Source organism: Sphaerodactylus townsendi, linkage group LG13 (assembly GCF_021028975.2).
Source record: "Sphaerodactylus townsendi isolate TG3544 linkage group LG13, MPM_Stown_v2.3, whole genome shotgun sequence".
Classification (NCBI taxonomy): domain Eukaryota; kingdom Metazoa; phylum Chordata; class Lepidosauria; order Squamata; family Sphaerodactylidae; genus Sphaerodactylus; species Sphaerodactylus townsendi.
The window spans coordinates 45,571,534-45,597,257 of record NC_059437.1 but is presented as its reverse complement, the minus strand read 5'-3'; the positions used below and the strand labels follow the sequence as shown (position 1 = coordinate 45,597,257).

At 45.0% G+C, this 25,724-nt stretch overlaps 1 protein-coding gene across 10 annotated transcripts in view; it reads left to right on the top strand.

The window, feature by feature from the left end:
• Positions 1-25,724, top strand: part of ARVCF (ARVCF delta catenin family member) — a 482,167-nt gene that overhangs the window by 358,856 nt on the left and 97,587 nt on the right. For all 10 annotated transcript variants that reach the window (XM_048514629.1, XM_048514620.1, XM_048514626.1 and 7 more), the window contains one exon: positions 15,635-16,134. In XM_048514629.1, the coding sequence (XP_048370586.1) occupies positions 15,635-16,134 (500 nt within the window). The remainder of the gene's footprint in view (positions 1-15,634; positions 16,135-25,724) is intronic.

Sequence of the window (25,724 nt, the reverse complement as noted above, 5' to 3'; positions counted from 1 at the left end):
AAGGCCTCTCACTTTTAAGATGGCTTTACTCTTTTTTTGGAAACAGCCTCACTGTCAAGAGGTGCTTGTAGCTGGGTGAGGCAGGGCCAGGGAATCTGCATGGGTGGACAGAGGCTTTTTTCCTGGGTTTTGCAAGCATCTGCAAGAGGGAGATGAAGGAAGATGGAGACAACTGGAGGGTGAATCGTGGCTGCAGCCTATTCCTTTTGAAGCATGCCTCCTCCCTGCCCTTTAAGGTGTGTGCACACAGTCTACTCTTTCCCCCACTCCAAATCCTCCTCTTGTTATTGGAGTTATACACAACGACAACCACTGTCAGCTGACTTTGAAGAATCTGAGCATGTAATCTTCAAGACCTATGCGCAAACGGCCTTTCTCAAACCCCTTTCTGCTGAGTACTTGATATGAACTGATTTGGGGATAGCTAGATACAGTGCATGCGTTCAGCTGTTTTTCTCTGCAAAAAAAAGAAAAGAAAAGGCAATGGAAAAAGAGATGGAACTACTTCCATTAAATGTCGTGGAGCAAAACAGTGTTATAAACCCCTGAGTGCCTTCTCAGTTGATAATTTGTTTTCTACCTGGGAATCATCCTTTGATCCATAGAGGGTAGAGCGGAGCTGATGCCTGGTGTTTGAAAAGTAGATAGAGAGGTATGAGTTTCCTTCCCCTTCCATAATCCTGGAAGTTGAAGGGCACTCAATGAAGAAGGGGGGAGAAGGAGTTTGGATTTATAACCCCCTTTCTTTCCTGTAAGGAGCCTCAAAGGGCCTTAAAATCGCCTTTCCCTTCCGCCCACAACAAACACCCTGTGAGGTGGGTGGGGCTGAGAGAGCTCTGAAGAACTGTGAATAGCTCAAGGTCACTCATCTGGCATGTGTTGGGAGTGCACAAGCTAATTTGGTTCCCTAGATAAGCCTCCGCAGCTCAAGTGGCAGAGCAGGGAATCAAACCCGGTTCTCCAGATTAGAGTGCACCTGCTCTTAGCCCCTACACCATGCTGACCCTCAATTAATGGGCAATAGATTCAGGACAGAGAAAAGGAAATATAGATTCTCTAATTATGAGGTGCTGTTTAGAATGTCGGAACAGGATATGTGAGACTAGCCCAAAGTCACCCATCCAGCAGGCTTCAAATGTAGGAGTGGGAAAACAAACCTGGTTCACCAGCTAGGAGTCCGCCACTCAAGTGGAGGAATGGGGAATCAAACCCACTTGTCCAGATTGGAACCCACCTGTTCTTAAACCACCATGTCACTGTGTTGCATCGTTCATCAGAGGTCTCCTTAAACTGCTTTTCCTGTTTTGTGACCCGCCTTGAGTCTCAGTGCAAAAGGTGGCTATAAATGAAATTAGTAATGATCGAAATGCTTGGGAGTTTCTGTGTGGCATGTTGTTGACCCCTGTGGGAATCAGAGTGCTGTACCAGATGCTTCTTTGGCCTGATCCATCCAGAGATCTTCTAACATTTCCATGTCCACCCTGTGCCAATTGGAGCACCTTTATGATGTAAAACTGTCTCCGTCTGGAAAGCGGAACAGCTTCAGGCATCGAAGTGCCACAGCCCTTCTCCAGGAATACCTCAGTCATCCATTTCTCTTTTCAATGACAAGGTGCGCTGATGTACCATAGCATTTTCTCCCTCCTGGTATAAACAACTATCCCTCAGAGATTGGACATGAAAAGGGAGCCCAGCGGCTTTCCTCCCACTTAGAAGTGAGCGAAGGCATCGATTTTCAATAAGTCTTGAAAGGTTAATAATCCTCACGATAAATGAAACTCAGCCGATGGACAAACAATTCAACTGCCAGGTTGTAGCATGTAATAACCCTTCCGAACCCACTTTCCTGGTTGTGTGAGTCCTGACACTTTTTGGATTTATGCGGTCAGTGTCCCGGTCACCTCTTCTCTTTGCTGCCGCAGTGACCTCTGTGTTCCTTTTCTCTCAGGCAGTCTCTTTCCAACTGATCCTTCTATGAAATAATTCCTGGCCCCCCACTATCGTTCTTGTGCTGTCTCACTGTTAAGTCTCATGTCTGATTTTTTTCCCCCCACATTGGAGTCATGCTGTTTGAAAGCAAAATTGTTACAGCTTAAGGCTGTGCCACGTTTGAAATATGTTTGGAGACTCTACCTTGCAGCGCTGGCCTCTCATCCCAGATGTGTGGGTGGTGACTGCGTTTTCATGGTAGCGAAGGAAAAGGCAGGCGAGCAAATGGTTCTGCAGGCTAGTAACAAAGCTGTGCTGCTTTCTCTGATAAACATGTTAAGCAGGAGTCCAGAGACCCAGAACAGAAGAGCCTTGAAGAGGAAAAGGAGTGGCAGGCAAGCGAATGATACACGCGATCGGAGGAGTGTGGCAAAAGCATTCCATGCAGTCTCCGGTTTAAATTGAGCTGCTCCTTTCTGCCTCTCATTGTGGGCTTATCCTGACAACCAGTTCAAACTTTGACCCTACTACATTTCAAGTCTTGAGGAAGAATTCTTTAGTCTCAAGTCAAATGAAATAGCACATACTCCAACTGAATTTTTTTCCCCCTGGACCCTGTCCATAGCAAGTTACTGTCGTCGTTTGGGCCTTTTTTATTTTAAAAAAAAGCGATATGAGGAATCTTTTTAATAATTTTATCATATGAGTTGCTACAGTTATCTTCAGGGTTTAAACTTATCTCCCAGGCCTCTGGCATTGAATCTCCGATGGAGAGGACATGCATTTGTCTCTGGTGGACATTCACGTGAACACATGCACAGGAACTCTAAGCCACTGTGAAGTGCATAACCTGCCATTTCGCATGAACGTGAAGGGAAGAAGAGCTGGGTAATTTCCTTGTTGTGACGCCACAGGCATTGTCCAATAGGGTCCCACGGTATTCAAGCTGCCACATCGCACAGTACATTCCAGACTGAATCATTTGCTTGCCTGCTTTTTATCTGTGACATGGGAGCCACTCCTTGAGAGGGGTCTCTTTGGACAGCACCTGCCCTAATGTCCTACAAAATTTGGAAATAGCCCCCTCTTCCCATTTATACTAATTATACCAGGGGTGTCCAACTCTGGCACCCCATATGTTCATGGACTACGATTCCCAACAGTCCCTCCCAATTGGCCATGCTGGCAGGGGCTGATGGAAATCATAGTCCATGAACATCTGGGGCGCCAGAGTTGGACACCCCTGAATTATACTATTTCTGTTCTACTAAAGGTCATGTTAGTCTGCCACTCCTTTGCTCCCTTTTCCTCTTCAAGACTATTATGTTCTGGATCTCTGGACTCCTTCTTAATATGTTTATCCGAGAAACCAGTACAGCTTTGTTACTAGATTGCAGAAGCATCTTCCATGACTTTTAGTGAAGACCAACAACTGTCGGCGCTCGGGCGAGAAGATGCGCGGGATGGACCAGCCTGTCCACAGAAGGCCACGGCCCCGCCTCCTCCAGGCACATCACTCGCTTGCACCAGCAGCTGGACAGCTCAGCACCTCACTGGGATGGATGCCGCCGCTGAGCTTGCCCCTCTCCCTGGCCTACTCCCGGGCAGCAACGGCAGCCAAGGTCAATCTCAGCCATGCTTTCTTGGCCATATCCGTGATACACTGTATTGCCCTGTTCATGGAGCTGGGGGGGGGGGGGGGAACGCAACAATCTTGAGGCATCTTGGTGCTTGCAAACCGTCGGCCTTCTGTTTCCTCTGCTTGCAAGTACTTGCCTGCTTCTCTCTTTTTTCCTGCTCCTCATTTTTGCCCATGTCTGCTAAGTGATCTCATTTTATTTACAGGCAATTCCAGCAGCTGGATTAAACCTGTAATCTCTTTACTAATTGTGAGGTTCTGGTTTCCTTCCATATCTCACCGGGCAGGTAGCTGACAAATGCTCTGCTCTGCTCTCTCTCTCTCTCTCTCTGCTGACCCAGTTTCAGAGAACTTGCATTAGAATTTAGATTGGAAAGGCGGGGGAGGAGCCGGCCTTCAAATAAAAATGAGCACACGCCAGCACAGTTTCCATCTGCCTGCACACGAATGCATGTCTGTTTGCCTGTATTCATTTTGGACACGCCAACCCACTATCCTAGGGCTTTTGTACGAACGTGTGTGAATTGTGCGTTGTTTGTGTGAGCTGGGGGTTGAGTTGTAATTTTCACGCCCACCTTACACATGACCCACTGCAATTTCGTCGCTCTCGTTGCTCCCCTCGCTCTCCAGCCTTGGGAATCACAATTCTTGCTTTATTACAGTAATGTTTGATAATATCTCTGGGTAGTTAGTTGTCACTCTAGCAATTATAATTGAATGGTTTGAACTTTAAACAATTGAGACATGGGGAGAAACAGCAAAAAGGTTAATCTTTTTCTGTATATGGGAAGTGGAATTCATTCATCACTCCCATCTGTCTCAGTAGATGCCCTTGAGAATAAGACACTGACCTGCCTAATTTATGAGGCTAGCTTATGCTGAGTCAGTCCATAGGTCTGTTTGCATAGTTCTGTCTCTTCTGATTGGCTACAGCTCTCCAGGGTCTTGGGTAGAAGTTCTAACTTGTACAATCTAAGATATTTTTAACTGGATATATTTTTAACTGGACATGCAAAACATCTATCCATTTTTATTGATTTCTTCCTCTGTGGGGCACAGGGAGGTATGCCTAGTTCTTTAATTTTATCCTTATAACTACATGCTTGGGACTGGGGGGCAGGTTAAGCTCAGAGAGAGAAAGACTGGCCCAAGGTCATTCCATGAGCGTAATGGATTTAAGCACAACTCCCACTTAACACTGTAACCCAGGGTTCCCCAAAGGTGCCAGCGACACTTTAACTAGCACTCAGACAGTGGGTGGGGCCAGGTGTGGCTTTTGCCCAGTGAGGTTTTTGATTGGCCGCTGGAGATTTGACTGGTTGTGCAGGTTTTTAGAACTGTTGCTTTGGCACCAGCTACCACCACAACACAAATATCTTCCCTGTGCAGCTGCAGACACCATTCTGTGGCTGGCTCCGCCTGTTGTGACAGCCATTTTGCGCAGCACTTATTATATTGTCTCAGAATTCTGGATGGGCCCCCAGTCTCAAAAAGGTTGGGGACTCCTGCTCTAACCACTAATCCTCACTAGTTCTCTATGCTATACTGACCAGTAGTGTTCAGCTGCTGAGCTGTGGTCCTTGCCCTTACCTTTCCTAGGCCCTTCCGCACTGGCCGATTAAACTGGGATAAACCTGGTAAAAAACCTGGGTTGGGGGGAACTTCGCATGGATCCCAATTCTAACATGGATCCGCTCTGCATCCCCCCCCCCGAGTTTTTGGAAAATCAGGTTATATGCGATTCTTTTGTTTTAATGCGGCTGATAGCCGTGAACGGCTGCGGCTGTCAGCCACGTTAAAACAAGAGAATCCTACAGAATGTGATTCTTGAAAAACCCTTGCCCAGCTCCCATCTGCAGAGCCACGCAGGGGAAATGGGACATATCATGCTTCGCAGGCAGGCAGGAAAACAAAAAGGCAGGCAGGGAAGTTTTTTTTAAAGTGCCTCCGTGTGAAGGTGCGCACCCCTGCCGCTGTGCTGACTGCGAAAGTCCTGGGGCTATGCTGGGTTCGTTATTCCCAGCTGTAACCCGCTCAGAGTTTGCTGTGTGGAAAGGGCCTTAGTCTTTACGAGATGGTAGAATCCTCTCCGTTTCCCTTCCAATTTAATTCTTTCCTTGCGCTACGATTTGGCTCATCCGTCAGTTTCCTCCTGTCTTGGCCAGCAATGCTTCCCGCCTCCCACCAAATTCACTGTGAGGTTTTATGGGGATGCCATTCCCATGTCATCTGTCTTAATTTTGCCCTTTATTTTGGTAAGCACTCTTCATCCTTCCTCACTCGGGTCCTCCTACAATGGCCATTTGTTCAACCTACGCTCCATTCATCTCACTGCTAATATTCCTCCTCTTTTACCTCACAAAACTAAAATAAATCATCTCATTCCTCTTTCCATTTGTCTTAACATGCAGAGCTTTCAGGTTCTCATTTTCTCTCTCGGTTTCTCCTCTCTGCCGCCACTTCTTCAGAGTCATATTTTTGTTTTAGTCAGTCCTCTTCATGGTTTCAACCATTAATTAATCTCCCGTCAAGGTCACCGGATTCACTCGAACTGTATACTTCCAGAACTGCTCAGCTGAATGAACAAATCTGCCATTTCAGTAAATTTGCTTTACGCTGCTTTGTATCTTTCTAGGTTAGCTTTCCCACCATCTGTTTTATTTATCCACTTGCTTGATATTCTCCCTTCCTTCCTCCACAGACCTCATTGGGGCACCCCCCCCCCTCTTCTTCCACAACAACCCTGGGAGACAGTTTTGACTGCGAGAGGATGACCAGTTCACGGGCTTACACTGAGGCCCTTTCCCTACATCACAGGTGTCAAACTCGCGGCCCTCCAGATGTTATGGACTACAGTCCCATACATCCCCACCGCACCAGCATGATGCTGGCAGGGGGATGATAAGGAACAACAGTCCATTAACATCTGGAGAACAGCGAGATTGATTATTACTCTACATCAAATGTATACCGGGATGCTGCCAGATAAACGAGCCCGGTATAGCCCTGGGTCGTTCGAATGGCTGGCTATCCCATTGACAACCAGCTATGCGAATGGGGTGTGTGCCTTCGCACGGAGGCACTTAAAAAAACACTTTTCAAAAACCTATGAAGCAACTCCACCGGCAGGCCCACAGGGTTCCCCCAGAGCCTTGCTGGAGCCAGCAGTTCCTCCGTGGCTCCGCAGGTGGGAGCCAGAAAGGGGAAGGTGGAAGCGCGGCCTCATTAAAACAAAAGAATCGCACATAACGTGATTCTTGAAAAATCCTTTGGGAGGACGCAGAGCAAATCCACATTAGGATCAGGATCCCATCTTCAAGACTTTGTAGACCCCTCACCATAGCATTCAAATGTCTACTCCGTTCCTATAGTGTAGTGTTGTATCAAACCAGAAATCAAGGAATCTGTCTGCCTTATTCCTGGATTAGCTTGCAATAGGACATTGCTTAGACAAGTTAGGGGGGGGGGAAACCCAGTCAATGCTACTTCAGACAACAATTATCAGAATGGTTTTTTTGTTTATACTATCCCTCTGTTGTCCTGGGTTTTGTATAACTATGACTGTCATTACAGGGCTACACACTTTTAAAGACTTTGCCTGTGCAAAACTGTTTAGCAGCAGAATTCTCCAGGATTTATCTATTAAAGGGTTATTAAACACTTTCAGTTCTGATAATACAAAAGAATAAGGGGTTGAGTTTAATTCTTTGAACTATTGACAGACAAAACACCTGCAGAAAACTTTATCTTTAACTGAGATAAGGAAATATTCTTTTTGTATTGTTGAAGGCTTTCACGGCTGGAATCACTGGGGTGTTGTGTGGTTTCCAGGCTGTATGGCCGTGTTCTAGCAGCATTCTCTCCTGACGTTTCACCTGCATCTGTGGCTGGCATCTTCAGAGGATGCTAGCCACAGATGCAGGCGAAACGTCAGGAGAGAATGCTGCTAGAACACGGCCATACAGCCTGGAAACCACACAGCAGCCCAATATTCTTTTTATTCAGCAGAACAGAAAAAATACGGGCGTAAAAATTTAACCCTACAATTACTGTGAAGAAAAATGCTAAAATGGTCACAGTTCTTATCATTGCTTCATCGTTTTATAGGAAGTAATAGTTTCAAAAACTAATCAGGTTTCAACTTCTTATATCAGGGGTTTAAGGGATTATCAAATGGCCAAGAAATCTCACCTAGTCTTCTTCTGATACTTCCTGCCAGAGAAACCTGATTGCTTGTCATGTGAGAGCATATTTATAGGGGGGAAAATCTATACCATCTTTCTCAAAATCTTGTAAATCAAAATCTTGTAATCTTGTGTTTATGTAGATAGCGGATTGATTCATAACTAAATATGAGTTAATCGACATAAAGTGCAAATTAGCCAATCAGCATGTGCGTTATCAGTTACATGGAATATAGCAAGATAAGAAGGCCAATCTCAATCTGTATTAAAGAGCAATTAATCAATTTTTTCTGTAACTGTTTCAATTAAATGTTGAAGATGAAAGCAACCCCAAGCAAACAGGGTTCATTGGCAGAAAGTGCTTGAACCTCCTGTTAGAAGAAGAAGAAGAAGAAGAAGAAGAAGAAGAGTTTGGATTTATATCCCCCCTTTCTCTCCTGTAGGAGACTCAAAGGAGCTTACAATCTCCTTGCCCTTCCCCCCTCACAACAAACACCCTATGAGGTGGGTGGGGCTGAGAGAGCTCCGAAAAGCTGTGACTAGCCTACGGTCACACAGCTGGCATGTGTGGGAGTGTACAGGCTTATCTGAATTCCCCAGATAAGCCTCCACAACTCAAGCGGCAGAGCTGGGAATTAAACCCGGTTCCTCCAGATCAGAGTGCACCTGCTCTTAGCCACTGCTCTTAGCCACTACGCCACTGCTGCTCTTAGCCACTATGCCACTGTTAGCTTGGAAACTCAGCAAGAAAAGATTAATGATATCATAGCGACCACTACATGACCTCCATCCACATGGGCCACAGTAATTATATTTAAATGTGTGCAAAGAGGACCTAGATAGTGCAGGCTGGCCTGTTCTCATTAGATCTTGGAAGCTAAGTAGGGTTGGCCTTGGTCAGCAGAGGCGGAGTGCTCATGGGGACATGTGGGGGTCACATGTCCCCGGGCGCATGCCAGCAGGTCACGTGGGGGTGGAGAATTGTCCCCCATACCCCTCCCCTTGGCCCCGACCCACCAGGCTGCTCCTTCAGCTGGTGGAGCCTCCACCGGCCAAAGGATCAGCTTGGCGGGGTCGAGCTGAGCCAAGGGGCAGCCCGTGGCAGGCTCCTGCCGGCTAAGGAAAGTGTGGTGCAGGGGGGTGAGAATGGGGGGGTGCCTGGAGCAGGTGTTGCCCCAGGCGTCATCCCTCCCCCCCACAACTAGTATTTGGATGGGATACCACCAAGGAATCCCAGAATTGCTACATTGAGGCAGGCAATGGCAAACCACCTCTGAATGGCTCTTGCCTTGAAAACCCTATGGGATCAACATGGGTGAGCTGCAACTTAATGACAACCCCATCCCCCCAACGCAAAACTACTTGATTTTTGAGAACCAATGTGGTATAGTGATTAAGAGTGGTGGACTCTAATTTGGTGAACGGGGTCCAATTCTCCACTCCTCCCTATGAAGCCTACTGGGCCAGTCACAGCTCTCTGAGAACTCTCTCAACCCCGGCAGAGGCAAACCACTTTCCAGCATCTCTTGCCTTGAAACCTCTAGGGTCCAGGTTAGCTGTATCTTGATGGCACACACACACACACACAAAGAGAAAATTGGCACAGTGCTCAAGCGCAGAACGAAAGCAACTTTATTTGTTGCTCAGTAGTGTAGCTTCCCAGCCAATGTTTCAAAGTGTTAATCTCATTTGAAGGCAAGTGGCTGAAAGGGTTCAGGGAATGGCATCAGGGTCCATAATCCTGTTTGTTTTGCAGTAATGGGCTCATTCACCGAAGCTTTGGTTGGTAGGAACAAAGTTCAGAACAACAAAAGGAATCAACTGTGAGGAGACAAAATGGAATATTTTATATACTAGGATGGATGTTTAGACAATTATTCTTTTTATAAATAATAAAGTACTTTACCACTTCATGAATAATCAAGGCCCCCCCCCCCTCCATTTGTAACATTTTGCTTGTAAATAATAACTGATACAACCTATACGACCTAATGGCTACCGTAGCCTACACAGAGAAGACTATTCTATTATAATCCACACTCCTTAAATGTCTAATATGGGCTGAACACCAGCCTTTTATTCTTTAGAAGTCCTTTAAATGCTTTTGATGATGGCTTCACTCCAGCCTTTTAGGTACAGTGTGTTCAAAATGCAGAAAAGCTGTATGTCTAAGAAGCATTTAAAGCATGTTTAGGTTATGGAAGCCATTAAGTTGTATAAGCTGTATCAGTTATTAGTTGTGTACAAAATCGCACAATTCACAAAGTGGGTTATTTGTTAATTACTATGAAATAACAAAAGATCATATTCAAAGTAAACATTTATTTTGGGGTTCCACTCGTTGTTTTAAGTTGAACGTGGAAAAAAACCTGATTATTTATGAAGTGACAAAGTACTTCATTATTTATAAGAAGGATAATGATCTAAACATCTTTCCTGGTATATACAATATGCCGTTTAGTCTCCTCACAACTGATCCCTGTTCTTGTTCTTCAATTATACCACGTTATTGCCCTTGTTACGAAAGGAACAAAGTCCAGACAATAACAGCCTCAGGCAAAATTCAGTAAAGATGCTGTCAATTTTAGTAACTCTAGACACCTTTGGCCAACATCTCATCTTGCTAGGAGGTTTTTTTTCCTGCTCCATACCTTGTTCCTGTTCTGATGATGGTCATCTACCTATGCAGACATCAGATCTTTCCAGGCCAAGCTTGGATGCCCAAACAAAGCCTCTGGTAGATACAAGAACGGGACTTTCTCTTCCTTCCTTACACTTATCCTTGCATCTGCTTTTCTGTCTTAGACGAATGGCCAGTAGGGTTGACAGCCTGGTGCTGGCAACGGCTGGGATCATTCTAGGAGCAGAGACCCTGAAAACAGCATCCTGCTGCCTTCAAATTTTCCTAGCAATGTCTGTTTCAATAACTTGTGTCTTCTCATAATAGCCTAAGTTTAGTCATTTTAGCTTCTAGGGAGAGTTCTGGCTAGATTTCATGTAGAACCCAATTGTTTATCATTTTGGCAGTCCACAGTACTCATAAAACACTCCTCCAACGCATTTCACATTTACATACTTCCCGAATGCATACTAATTTGTTGCTGTAACGATCAAAGGCATTGATTAATAGTGAATGGAGTCGTTATGCAACCTCAGAAAGTTACCTGACAAGTTTCTCACAAGTTAAACTTAAAACTTGTACTGTTTTAGAAGAAGAAGAGGAGGAGGAGAAGTTTGGATTTATACCCCCCTTACTCTCCTGTAAGGAGACTCAAAGGGGTTTACAATCTCCTTTCCTTTCCCCCACCCCCCCACAACAAACACCCTGTGAGGTGGGTGTGGGTCTGAGAGAGCTCTGAAGAACTGTGACTAGCTCAAGGTCATCCAGCTGGCATGTGGTGGAGTGCACAAGCTAATCTGGTTCACCAGATAAGCCTCCACATCTCAAGTGGCAGAGTGAGGAATCAAACCCGGTTCTCCAGATTAGAGTGCGCCTGCTCTTAACCACTACACCACGCTGGCTTTTAGAAAGCGGTGTAGTGTCTCAGTCCGTGGCTGGCTGGTCAGAGGACTTCCATCTTTTTTTGAAGTTGGCCAATTCAAATCCTGTGAGCCCTGCTGAGGCAGCCTGGAACGCTGTACTTTTTGCTTATCTAGGCCTTTTCTGTCGGATCATGGACAAGGAATATGAATGTGAAACAGTGGTTTGCTCTGGGTGTAAAAAACATACAAACTTCCGCACCTGCAAGTGCCACTTTAGGTGCTCGTTATCCTCGAGCCTTACAAGAAAATATTGATAGGTATGTAACATTATTATCTCCCTTTATGCCACATAATAGAAACAGCTCCCCGGCATAAAATCAAGCATAATGGCTGTTGAGATGTTGTAAATGGAAGCCCTAAAAAATCCTAATGAATTATACATATTACAGTAACTGCATCAATAAACGAATCTCTTTTCTCCCTTTTTTTTAAAAAAAGCTTACCCACATACTTCCCGCTTTCTGTTTTATGGGTTCATCCATTAGTTAGAATCAGGAATGATTTAGAATTTATCATCTCTGCCTTTAAAAACCTTGCTTCACTTTTGCGTCTCCTTCAGGCTGCTCGAACCTGGGCTTCTGAACTTTGCACCATTTCTGTTACTGTGCCCAGATCCCCCCACCCCCACCCCCCCTGGGAAACTAATGCTGCCCCCTGCGCATTATTAGCAAATCAGCTCTACACGCTAAATGCATATATGTATAAATATTGCATACGCTGTGCATTAAAAATGGATAGCCTGCGTGGGTAATCTGAACGAATCTACAAAACCAACAGTCTCAAGCAGAGAACTGAAACAAAGAGATCAACAAACGAAAAGAAATCCCCAGTGAAAATAATCAGGAATCTTTGAGAGCACCCCGGGGAGCTGCTGCCACTCCAAATAGATGACTGGCCTTGATGGACCAACAGCTTGAGCGCATTCAGGGAAGTGTCATCTATTCAATGAAAGGATCAGTTGGGCTTGTGATGGTCTACTTAGAGGATGAGGGCCAAACTAGACATGCTTGGCAAGAGCTGTGTTTATTTATTCATAAATCATCCAGTTCACATGCAAAGCAGGGGATGAGTGTGCAATGCTTAATCCAGAAATAAAGATGTGAGGAAGAAGAAGAGTTTGAATTTATATCCCCACTTTCTCTCCTGTAAGGAGACTCAATGGGGCTTACAAACTCCTTTCCCTTCCCCTCCCCCCCACAACGAACACCCTGTGAGGTGGGTGGGGATGAGAGAGCTTCGAAGAACTGTGAATTCCCTAAGGTCCCCCAGCTGGCACGTGTTGGAGTGCACAAGCTAATCTGGTTCACCAGATAAGCCTCCATGGCTCAAGTGGCAGAGTGGGGAATCAAACCCGGTTCTTCAGATTAGAGTGCACCTGCTCTTAACCACTATACTGGCAAAGAAGAACAGAACTCTGGCTTGTCTGTGTCTTACCTCTGGGCACTTCGGGGATCGGGCGGTATAGAAATTGAATGAATGAATGAATGAATGAATGAATGAATGAATGAATGAATGAATGAATAAATAAATAAATAAATAAATAAATAAAAAAAATAGATCCTGTGAACTTTTTCCTCCAAGCTCAGTCCAATCCAGAAATCAAGATTAGAGCTGGAGGACTAAATATACTACGAGGTAAGGCAAATGAGGGGTGAGGGTAGTTCCTTTGGGTACTCCATTTCTGGTTAATGCCACTCCCTACTTTACATATGAATGAGAGGACACATCAAAAATGCAAGAGGAACTGGGAATACTTCCTCACTCAATCTGGACTAAAATCACCCTGCATTTGCTTTAGTCTCTGATTTATTTGACTGTCTTGTAGTCTTTATGGACTGCCATTCAGCCCTAATGGCTCCCACGCCGATTACCAATAAAAACCCCTTGTAATTAAAATGAAAAGGTAAATCAGTTGGTTTGCAATTAGGAGGTGCCTGGGGGGGGTGGTGCCATGGTTGCGTCGTCCTCCTCATCCCCTACTACTCTTTTCCTTCTTCTGTGCATGGTGTGGCAAGGCCAGGTAAACTCGTACTCTTCCCCAAGGAAGGGGCAATACTCTATCCCAGGGGCTGGAACCTCTTCTTGTCACTGAATACATTGTAGGCCTGGTTGAGAGCCAGTGTGGTGTAGTGGTTAAGAGAATTCTAATCTGGAGAAATGGGTTTGATTCCCCACACCTCCACCTGACTGGCAGAAACTTATCTGGTGAACCATGTGTGTTTCCGCATTCCTACATTCCTGCTGGGTGACCTGGGGCTAGTCACAATTCTTCGGAACTCTCCCAGCCCCACCTACCTCACAAGGTGTCTGTTGTGGGGAGAGGATGGTAAAGGAGCTTCTAAGCCATCTTGAGTCTCCTTACAGGAGAGAAAGGTGAGGTGTAAATCTAAACCCCTCCTCCTCTTCTTCTTCGCCTTCTTCTTCTGTTTAGCAGCTGAAGTAGTTTGAAAGCAAAGGAAATGCTACGCGGATAATCAGGGAACTCACAGCCTCAGAAAGAGAGCCATAGATGTCAAAGGAGCACAGAGTTTGGAAGTTGCTGAAATAGCGTGTGGCCAAAGAGTGCCCAGACACTCTATGAGAGTGAAGCTGAGATTATCAGGAGAATGGACAGCAGATCAGTAGTAGAGCATGTGCTTTGCATAGAGAAGGTCCTTGACATCTCCAAGACTCTTAGAATTCATTGGTTGGAAAGATTTTTGCCTGGGAGTGACTGCCAATCATAGTAGAAGTTTTAGAAGGACAGTTGTCCTGGTCCAGATAAGCTATCTTCTTGTCTTGTATGTTAACAACTTCAGGTGTTGAGTCAACAGAGAAACTGAGACTGGCAGACCTGCCCCTGCCTCTGCCCCTGTGTTCTCCAAATCCCCTCTATGCCTCCTCCACCACTCTGTTTAAATTAGCACTTCCATAAAACGACAGCAGGCTCTATTTTTCAGGCATTAATGTCAGGAGTTGCAGAGTTAGGGGCAATGCAGATAGGCATTTAACCGTGCTGAGGAATTGGAAGTAGTGTTCCAGCTTTGATTCATGGCGTACGTTGTCCTCTGCCTGGCCTTGGTAATGTTTCATCATGGTCATTTAGTGTCTTTCCTTTTTAAAAAAAAATGCACTATATAACCTTAGTTTCCAAAGTTCAAATGGTAATCTTGGCTGGCAAAAAAATTAAAAATTGCAGAACTCAACAATGAGTTAAAACGGTCTTGGGTTTTGTGGGGCTTTCTGGCGGAGTAGTACTTTTATCCCATCTGTCATTCTTGCCAAGTGGGAGAAGGAATTGGGGCTGAGCCAGAACTACATACCTCATTTTATGATAATTTTCACAAGTGTATTGTCAAAGGCTTTCACGGCCGGAATCACTGGGGTGCTGTGTGGTTTCCGGGCTGTATGGTCGTGTTCTAGCAGCATTCTCTCCTGACGTTTCGCCTGCATCTGTGGCTGGCATCTTCAGAGGATCCTCTGAAGATGCCAGCCACAGATGGCAGGCGAAACATCAGGAGAGAATGCTGCTAGAACACGGCCATACAGCCCGGAAACCACACAGCACCCAAATTTTCACAAGTGTTGAAAAGTTGTCCTTTCCAGCAGTGGAATTCCAGCCTTCATTGAGAACACGTTTGTGTTGCAATTCTATACTCTTTGGTGGACCCACGTGATTTTTTCATAACTATATCAGAGTGCTGCATCAACTATAATGTCAGGATGAAACAAAATCATACAGATTGCGAGATTCTATCATTTTAAACGACAGATGTGGCCAATGCATCTGAGGTCTCTCTTGGGCATCCATAGACTATCACCCTACCAGTTTACTAAAATAACAAGAGAGGAGGTCTTTAGAAACGCTCTTGTATGATCTGATACAGGGTTAAGAGACCACAATACTCTTTCTCCTTAGCACACATGTTAAAAGCATACACACACACACACACACACACAGATTCATACACACAGATCTTAGAAGACATCAGTTTCAGCCCATTGGCTGTTGCCATCTTTTCTGTGGGTCATGTGTTTTATGTTCCCTATTAATTTGACTTGACCTGTACCAAGTTTAGTTCCAGTGCTTGTGTTCAGTAGTATAGTTCATACTCTGCCAATGTCAAGTGGGATATGGACACTTCCCCATTATTATAGACTCCTTGAGAGCTCAGTTGGGATCTCAACCTATGTTATCTTAACATTACCTTATATAACTAGGGTTGCCCCAGCAATCCTCCAGCCCTTCCTGATTGGCTCTCCAGGTTTAGCACATTTAATGGTAATGCCTGCATGATGCATAGTTTGAGTTTCGTTGTTAAGTGACGGCGTGATTCAGTGTTTATTTTTCTCCCAACAGGGGCTATGATGATCCAATTGAGTCTGAGATTGTCGATGAGAGGATCCCATACCTGCATGGTAGCTATGCGGCACCACTGGCACAGCCAGAGAGGGGGAGCATGGCCAGCATTGACCGCCTGGGCAAGCGCTCTCCTTCCATCGACAGCATCCGCAAAGATCCCAGGTGGCGGGACCCCGACCTCCCCGAAGTAATCGCTATGCTTAGTCACCCCATCGACCCTGTCAAGTCCAACGCTGCCGCGTACCTTCAGCATCTGTGCTACGAGAACGATAAAATTAAGAAGGACGTGAGGCATCTCAAAGGGATTCCAATCCTAGTTGGCCTGCTAGACCATCCAAAGCCAGAGGTGCACCGCAAAGCTTGCGGGGCTCTCCGAAACATCTCCTATGGAAAGGATAACGAGAACAAGGTGGCAATAAAGAACTGTGATGGGATCCCAGCTTTAATCAGGTTACTGCGGAAGACAAATGACATGGAAGTGCGGGAGCTCATTACAGGTCAGTGTCTGAACTATTTCTCTGCGGGAATCCCTTCTTTTTCCCAGTGTGGAGAAAGTACAATGAATTTTTTTTCCATTTTTCATAAAACTAGATTTTGGAGTCAGCTAGTAGAACTGACTGGCAGTTGGCTGAGGAGAGGCAAGAGGGAGCATTTCTTCATACAGCAGAACATTTACTTATATAACTCACCGCCACAAGCTCTAGTGATAACCAGTGACTTACACAGCTTTGGAAGTGGACTAGACAAATTCATGGAGGACAGGTCTATTTATTTAAAATATTTATATCCTGTCTCTCTGTTTACTGGTTAAGAGTGGCAGGCTCGTATCTGAGAGACCAAGGTTCGGATTCCCCCTTGTGCAATGAAAGTTGACTGGGTGAACTTGGGCCAGGAGCAGCAGTGGCGTAAGAGGTTAAGAGCTCATGTATCTAATCTGGAAGAACCAGGTTTGATTCCCAGCTCTGCCGCCTGAGCTGTGGAGGCTTATCTGGGGAATTCAGATTAGCCTGTACACTCCCACACACGCCAGCTGGGTGACCTTGGGCTAGTCACAGCTTCTTGGAGCTCTCTCAGCCCCACCTACCTCACAGGGTGTTTGTTGTGAATAAATAAATAAAAGTAAATAAATAAATATACAAACATATTAAAAGCAGTAATATAAAAGACCCACGTTCAAATCTCTACTTGTCATGAAGCTTACTGATTAGTCTTGGACCTAACCTACCCTCCAGGGTTGTTGTGGAGGTGGAACGAAGGAGGGGAGAACCGTGCATACAGTCCTCAGCTCCTTGGAGGAAGGGCAGGATAACATGCCACAGATAAATAAAAAAACAACCAACTAAAATGGTAAAAGGTCTGGAATTCATGCCCTATGAAGAGAGGTTTAGGGAGCTGGGGATGTTTAGTCTGGAGAAGTGAAGGTTAAGGGGGTACATGATAGCTATGTTTAAATATTTGAAGGGATTCCATGTCGAAGAGCGGGAGCAAGCTTGTTTTTTGGTGCCTCAGAGACTAGGACACAGAGAAATGGATTCAAGGTGAAGGAAAAGAGATTCTACCTAAACATTAGGAAGAACTTTCTGACTGTCAGGGCTGTTGGACAGTGGAATTCGCTACCTAGGAGAGCTGTGGAGTCTCCTTCTTTGGAAGTTTTTAAACAGAGCCTGGATGATCATACGTCAAGAGTGCTTTGATTGTGTGTTCCTGACTGGCAGGGGGTTGGGCTGGATGGCCCTTGTGGTCTCTTCCGACTTTATGATTCTAACCAAACCTTCCATATGCACCCACCCACTCACACACTCAAACATACTGTGGCAGCAACCATGGAGCTGGTAGACACAACAGAGAGAGAAAGCACTTTCACTGACTATTAATCCGATGTAATGATTAATGGAAATGAATAAGTTGTGAAAATGTAACTTTGGATAAGGGGGTATTTAGGATTTTTTTCCCTAACCAAAACTTAAGTGTTATCTCCTCAGCACCCCTGTGAATAGGTATCAGCCCAAAGCGCATTGAAACAATAATCCTGAGACGTCCAGCTCTCTGAATATTACATTCCTATGAAATTCACAATATGTTGGTATTGAAGGCCCTGAAAAGCCAACACTTGTGCCATCTGGTGACCGATATAGTTACATAGTTTTTTTTTCCAATTGAGATCTGAATTGAAAGGTGAACAAGATACAGGTTCCATAACATACGAACTGTAGTAATCTGTGTTGCAGATCCTTTATTTGACTAATGCCTGGGCCTACTCTGGCTAATAAGCAAAAAAAATCTCACTTATACTCTAAACATAATCATCTTCCAACTGGGGCTGCAACATGGGGAAAAAACATACAGGGATCTCAAAGGAGGCTGATTACCATTTATCACTAAAAATATTAGCCATTTGGAGCAAATTCATAGGTCACTTTTTCTGCTGCTGCTAAATCAAGAATTTTCGTCGCAGGACCAGAGTGACATTTGGGGTCATGAAAACAGCACAAAAGAAAACTTCTTGCCCCTTTCCTCTGCTCCCATTTAACACCTTCTGTGGTTATTATTTGATATTTTTTAGAAGTACAGGATATCCTTTCATGGATCTCCCTTCATGTAGTTTGGTTTGGCGGAAGTCTTTCAGTAAGTCCAGGAAAGCAATTACTTCCCCTTTATCACAGTGAGTTTTTAACTCGCGGGTTGAATGGTTGTTTTGCTTTTCTTGCATTTATCTCTGTTGTTTCTTGTTGAAATTCTTTGGCTAATGTGCGTTTTTGTTTGCTGGATTTCATTCTTTACCATAAGGGATATTTTATTGACTTCTTTGGCATTTTCTCCCTTAAAATCAATTTTAAAAAGAAATCCTTTTTCTCCAGGAACAACGATATCTGTTTGTTAGAACTGATTCTCTGAATGTTGTTGGAAAAGTTCTTTTGATTTAATAATAGGAAAACTGGCCTATAATTTGCTCTGAATGCCATTAATGATAATCACCCTGCTTTGACGCAACCAAAATAAGCTGGCGTTTGCCCTTTTATTTCTGAAGGAGATTGGCTTTGAATCTTAATTAATGAATTAAGTTTGCCCTTGGCAGCTCTACTGTCAAACAGGATCAATCCCAGAAACGTTAGTTTCTGGAATAGATTCTTATGCCTTCTTTTCGCTCTTCAAGAACCCAGCTAGATCAAACAAAAGTTCTATCCAATCCACCAACTTGTTTCCCACGGTGGCCGACCAGGTGTCCCCAGGTACCTCATAAGCAAGGCACAAAGGCAATAATCTTTTCTGTCATTGACCTCCAGCAACCGTTTAGTGGTATATTATCTCTAAATATAGAGGTTCCACTTAGCTTATCATGCTGGTAACTGCTGGTAAGACCTCTCCTTCATAAATTTGACTACTCCAATCTTTAAAGACATTTGAACTAGTGGCTATCACCACAGCTTGTGGCAGTGAGTTTCACAAGTTAATTATACATTGTGTGAAGAACCTACTGCTATTGAATTTCATGGAGTGATCCAAATTCTGGTATTATAGTAGTCAGCCAAATGCTCCTGGGATCTTATGAGCAGACGATACAGGTCCAAGACTGCTGTTGCTCTCCCCTCCCGTCACAGCAGTTATTATTCCAAGATGAATTGTCTTGGAACATGGAGGTTCTATTTGGTTGTTGTGGCTAATAGCCAGTTATGGTACCATAGTGGTGCTGGAGATGGCCGTCAAACTGCAGCCGACTTATGGCAACTCCTTAGCTTTTTCAAGGCAACAGACGAACAAGAGGTGGTTTGCCATCTTCTACCTCTGCAAGCAATCCTGGATTTTCTTGGTGGTCTGCAATCCGAGTACTAACCAGGGCTCTACTTAGCTTCTGAATGCTGATGAGAATGAGCTGACCTAGGCATGCAGGTGAGGGACAGGTACCACAGTATCTGACAGTAATGGCCGAAGTCCTGAATGGTGGACCTAATTAAGCAAGAATCCAAACCCAAAGCATGTGCACCCAAACACTAGGGCCCTATCTGAGATGCACAACTCTGGCCCCTTCCACACGAGCCAATAAATGCGGGCTAACCACAGTATAAAACCTGTGCTGGGGGGAGGGGGATTTTGCATAGATCCCGCTCCTAATGAGAGTCCACTCTGTGTCCCCCCCAACCTAAGTTTTCAAGAATCGCACTAACTGCGATTCTTTTGTTTTAACGTGGATTGCAGCCACGGCCGAGCAAATGGCTGCCCCAGGAAGCGCGTTACTTGGCTGCACTTCCCTTTTTTCCCCAGTCCCCGCCTCTCTGCTGTGTAGCTACAGAGAGGCACAGGGACAGCAGCATGGCTGTGGAGGTCCATGCCTGCCAGGCTTTGTAGCTATGCAGTGGAGGGAGGTGAGTGAAAAAAAAGCGCCTCCATGCGAAGGTGCATGCCCTGACCAATGCGCTTGCTGACCACGGGATACCCAGCCATGTGAACAGTCTAAGGGCACGACGGGTTCATTTATCCCGCTTCAACCTGCTTTACATCTCTTGTGCGGAAAGGACCTCTGGGAAGCAAGCCGCATTCCTTTTGTGTCCTGTGTGATGGTACATCCTGACCACTTCCCCCCCCCCCCCCCTTTCTAGACTATAAAAATAAGATATTAACTCTGAAAGAAGTGTAACAGGCCAGGCTGGTATGGTTAAGCCTGGTTGAATCACAGCTGATGTTGGCAGAAGCTCAGCTGTAAAACTGGCAGGGCAGTGAGTGAGTGCTGTCAACATGAGCTGCACGTTTGTGAAATGAAATGGAACAGTTTATGTTCCCGTGGCAGTTCAGACCCTTTACCTTTACAAAACATCTGTAGACTTGCAGGAAGAGCCTTTGCCACAGAAACCTCACCGTGTTTATGCCGCACATCACAAATTTTGCTACGGGTGGGCTGCTACAGTTCTTTTGTGGTGCTTTCCCCCCTCTTGCCTTGAGTTGGAAGCAGTCTCTTGAGGCACAGAGCAGGATGTACTAGCAGATTGTTCGCTGGTTCTTCGTACGGGGAAGAATGAGAGCCAGCCTGATAATAGGGTCTGATTCGGAAAAGCAGCAAATGACTGTACTTTATCAAGAGCGATAAGGCTCGGTGATGAACACATGTTCTCATCAGAGATTCTAGGCCAAGAGGATTCTGTTAGGGTGTTTAGCCAGACAATCAGAAGTTAGAAGCGTTTAATGAGTTTTTCATTCTTTGGGCTCTCATCTTGCTGTATAATTTTTTAGGGGGGTTATTTTTAAATGTGGCAGAATGAGGGGCATGAGAGTCTAGTAGTTCATACCAGACAAACTCCTCATTCAGCAACAAGAAAGTAAATTTCTCCGGGAATCAGAGCTCAAATATTATGTTAAAGGCAAAGATCGTCCCTTGTGTGAATACCGATCATTATTGACTCATTGGGTGAAGTCACATAACATTTGCTAGGCAGACTATGTTTATGGAGTGGTTTGCCATTGCCTTTCTCAGTCGTTGGCACTTTACCACCAACAAGCTGGGTACCTGTATGGTATTTTTCCCTAATACAGACCATTGGGAAGTCTACAGTGGAGAAGAACTGTTTGGACTCCTCTGCGGCTGAACCACAACATAAAAAAACACTCATAACAATAATAAATGACAATAGTAAAGGAGATTCCAATGTCATATAGCTAAATTAGAATTCAGTATGAAATTTCATACTATCTAATGAGGTCCCTATTTCTGACATACAACAGTTGTGTCAATTAGAAGAAGAGGAGGAGGAGGAGGAGGAGTTTGGATTTATATATCTGCTTTCTCTCCTGTAAGGAGACTTAAGGTAGCTTACAAGCTCCTTTCTCTTCCTCTCCTCACAACAGACAACTTGTGAGGTAGGTGGGGCTGAGAGAGTTCAGAGAGAACTGTGGCTGGCCCAAGGTCACCCAGCAGGAATGCAGGAGTGTGGAAATACATCTGGTTCACCAGATGAGCCTCCGCCACTCAGGTGGAGGAGTGGGGAATCAAACCCGGTTCTCCGGATTAGAATCCACCTGCTCTTAACCACTACTAGCTAGTCTAGTGTTACTGTGTGTCATTTGTAAATCTATACACTTGACTTGTGCTGCATGTAGTCTTCTACACATGATCCCTCCACTCGTTGCTTGAACGTGCAGAGTACGAAAGCGAACATGAGAGTGTCGGCCTCACCTGCTACTTCTGCACATTTCCTGGTTTGTGAGCATGCACTTATGTGCAGAACAAGTGTCCACAAACATGCTACCTCTTGGTGAACAGGGACAGTGGTGGGATCCAAAATTTTTTGTAACAGGTTCCCATGGTGGTGGGATTCAAACTGTGGCGTGGCGCCAATGGTGCTGGGCGGGGCACGGCAGGGGCGGGGCACGGCATTCCGGGGGCGGGGCATTCCTGGGCAGGGCTGTGGCAAGGACGCAGCCACTGCGCCCAGGAATCCCTTAGGCCCGGGAAGCGAGATGCCTTGAAGAGCAGGCTCGCGGCACCTCCCCTGCTAGACTACTTCAAGTTCATGTCTTAAGCTACTCCTGGGAGGAGGAGTAACTTCAAGAGCAAAAAATCGCAGTGGCAAAATCTACGCCAAATTAGTAACCCCCTCTCGGCACACACAAATAATTAGTAACCTACTCTCGGGAACCTGTGAGAACCTTCTGGATCCCACCTCTGAACAGGGACACTGATTTCTAAACATTCCTGGTGATGGCAAGGGAGCACATTTCCTCTGCATGTAGGGGCCATTTTGACCAGCCATCAGTCACACTGCATTGGGGGGCAGGACCAAAATAGTTATTCCCACCGTTGCTGTCTGCATGCCATCTTGAAACCAGATACCTGAGGAAAGGAGCTTTGAATCTCCAGAGCTGATACCCTGGACATTGTATCGGTCTTCATAGTTCTGCTGGACTCCAGTTTTGCTCTTTGTCCTGCAGATGTCTCCGGTTTTTGTGTATGAGACCCTCCCCAGTTCATGCAATTGACTGCTTGCAGCTGGGAAATTCAGTACTTTCGTTTTTATAAAAAGGAGGGTTGACTGTATTTTAAAGATCCCTCCCGCTTGCAGCCGAAATTATCCTGCAGGCCAGCAAAATGGACAAGCTGGATTTCAGAAGGCATCTGGCTGTCACTTATGATGACCCCCTTTTTTTTACGGTAACAAAATCAAACCTTTTTCCTGTCAGCAGCCAGTGGAAGATTAAACCTGTAGCTGCTAGGCCCATGGCTTGAATTATTTGCCAAATGAGGATTTTGTTCAGATTCTGACCTTTTTCTTGCAATGCACAACTGTCATTACATTTCTTTGAAAGGGATAGACCTTGTTGCTGTTACTAAGATGTTTACCATGTTTACAATTGCAGATTAAAAAAAACTCGTTGAGATGGAAATGTTTATATGTTTGGGATAACAGTTTGTGAAAGAGACAAGAAAAGGTGCCCCGCTGGGTACGCAAAGCCCTTTGGCGTATCTTTACAAATTGTATTTCATCAAGATAATGTTTTGCAAGACAGGAAAATGCCTCCTCCGAATCCTCCAATCCGTGCAGTCCACAAACAACTGAAAATTCTATTAACATGACAATTTCTTTTCATTGGCAGGAAAATATCAGCGGCTAGATGTGTGTACTCATTTTGCACCGAGTTTGCTTTTAGAAACACTTTTGAGAAATTGTCAGTCATCATCCTGGAGCCGTGAGCTGGATGCGGGCTAATGTTCTATTTTTAATGTTTCTCCAATATGTAATAGGCATTTTCAAATTCCGCATGGAGCCCTGAGTCCCTTTGTAGCAAGAGCTTCACGTGTGCATTCGAAGCTGACAAAAGCTATTGGCATGATTAAATTGACACCCACGGTAGTTAAAGTGTAAAGAACAAATAACCTACCTTATACTTGGGATGGGATCCAATTTCACAAGCTGTTTGAATGTCCTGGTTTTGAGCGAGTTTCTGTGTTGTGCAAATGGGAGCCATGAGCCTTTAATATTGTTCCAGTGTGGTGTAGTGGTTAAGGGCAGGTGCATTCTAATCTGGAGAACCGGGTTTGATTCCCTGATCAGTCACTTGAGCTGTGAAGGCTTATCTGGTGAACCAGATTAGCTTGTGCACTCCAACACATGCCAGCTGGGTGACCTTGACCTAGTCACAGTTCTTCGGAGCTCTCTCAGCCCCACCCACTTCACAGGGTATTTGTTGTGTGTGTGTGTGTGGGGGGGAGATTGTAAGCCCAGTTGAGTCTCCTTACAGGAGAGAAAGGGGGAATATAAATCCAAACTCCTCCTCCTCCTCCTCCCCTTCTTCTACTTCTTCTTCTTCTTCTTTTCACGCACCAAACTTTTCCTCCTAAAATGTGTGCATTTTAAATGTTATTTGTGTATCAGAATATCACCATTATGAGGGAGCCCTGTGGTACACAGTGGTAAGCTGCAGTACTGGAGTCCAAGTACTGGTTCACAACCTGAGTTTGATTCCTACAGAAGTTGGTTTCAGGTAGCCGGCCCAAGGTTGATTCAACCTTCCAAGGTTCACATCACCCCATAGGTCAGTAATGACCTGACGCTTGCACATGGGACTACCTTTACCTTTTAAAATCACCATTATGGAATGGGAAGGTGGCATGATACTTCCTGATCTTGTCAGATCTCGGGAGCTAAGCAGGGTTGGTGCTTGGGTGGGAAACCACCAAGGAAGATTCTGCCGAGGAAGACAACGGCAAAGTCCTTCTGCTTCTCACTTGCCTCGAAAGCCCCTTGCTGGGGTTGCTATAAGTTGGCTGTGACTTGACAGCTCTTCACACACACAAATCAGCACTGTACACAAATATATAAAGTAGATGGATAGATAGATTTATTCATACAGCCAGTGGCCAGTTAGAAGGGAGTTGGAGCGCTCAGGACTTCACCGTACCTTTCATAGCTTTGGTTTGTGTGAATGTGTTCCTGCCCAAGCCATGAGCTGGATGACCAAGGCTAGCCCAATTTCATTGGATCTTGGAAGCTAAGCAGGGTCAGCCATGGTTAGTATGTGGATGGGAGACCACCAGGGAGTACCATGGTCATGAAACGAAGGCAGACAACAAATCACCTCTGATCATCTCTTGCTTCAAAAATGATATGAGGTTACCATAAGTTAGCAAGAACTTGATGGAAAAACAAACTGTCCCAGTGTTTGCATTCAAGGTCGGTGTCTATCTACTGCATTAATCTCCAAGCACTGAGGATTAGTACTATTTAAATCTGCCTGATTAATTGGGGCACCTGTTTTTAATTGCTTAAAAAAACCCCCTCTCGTCCGTGAATCTTACCAATCAATTCAGTGTCACAGTCCTACTATATATCTATTTCTCCAGATTGTCAGGAAACTGTAATGGGAATTCTAATCTACAAAATAGAACATGCTGGCTGCTTAGTCAGAAAGCTGTACCTTGTGAGAAAGGTGTCACCTTTTGCAAGGATATTGGGGCAGCTTCATTCATTTACCTGCCTAGTCTGTAGAAAATGTTAGATGCGTTTCCCGAAGGATTTCTGCTTACCTCTGGCATATGTTGTACGGCTGAGAGTTTTAGCAAAAGATGGTGTGATGGGTTTTTTGGGTGAGGTTACTGCTGCAGCATATTACATTTTTGAAAAGCTGATACTCACATGGATTGTTTGCGCTTGGGGGGCTTTCACTTAACATTTTTATCAGGCACAGGGAAGGATTATCTGTTTACTTCTCCATCTTACACATCCTGACAGTAATTCTGGGGAGGTGACTGTTATTATACCAATTCAGTGATGTATCAGATTCTCTTGCTTTCCCAATTACTCCAGCCTTTTCAAGCAAGCCGTGGCTGTGGCTGATACCGCTGGAGGTGTTTCATTTAAAAGTTTTTATGAGTATATTCTGTACTGAACAATGATCACCACAGCCTGAGCCTATTCTGTAGAATTCTGTAGGAAGGAAACCTAGATTCTACCTCTCAAAAAGCTGGATTTTGCCCTTCATATCGATGATGGAAAGCATATCTTGTGTTACAATTTGGTGTGATTCTGTACTTGCTAGTCATGGAGGAAAAGAATGTCTTGCAAGTCCTCAGCAATGTAATGGAAGGAGAGTTCTGCTGGTT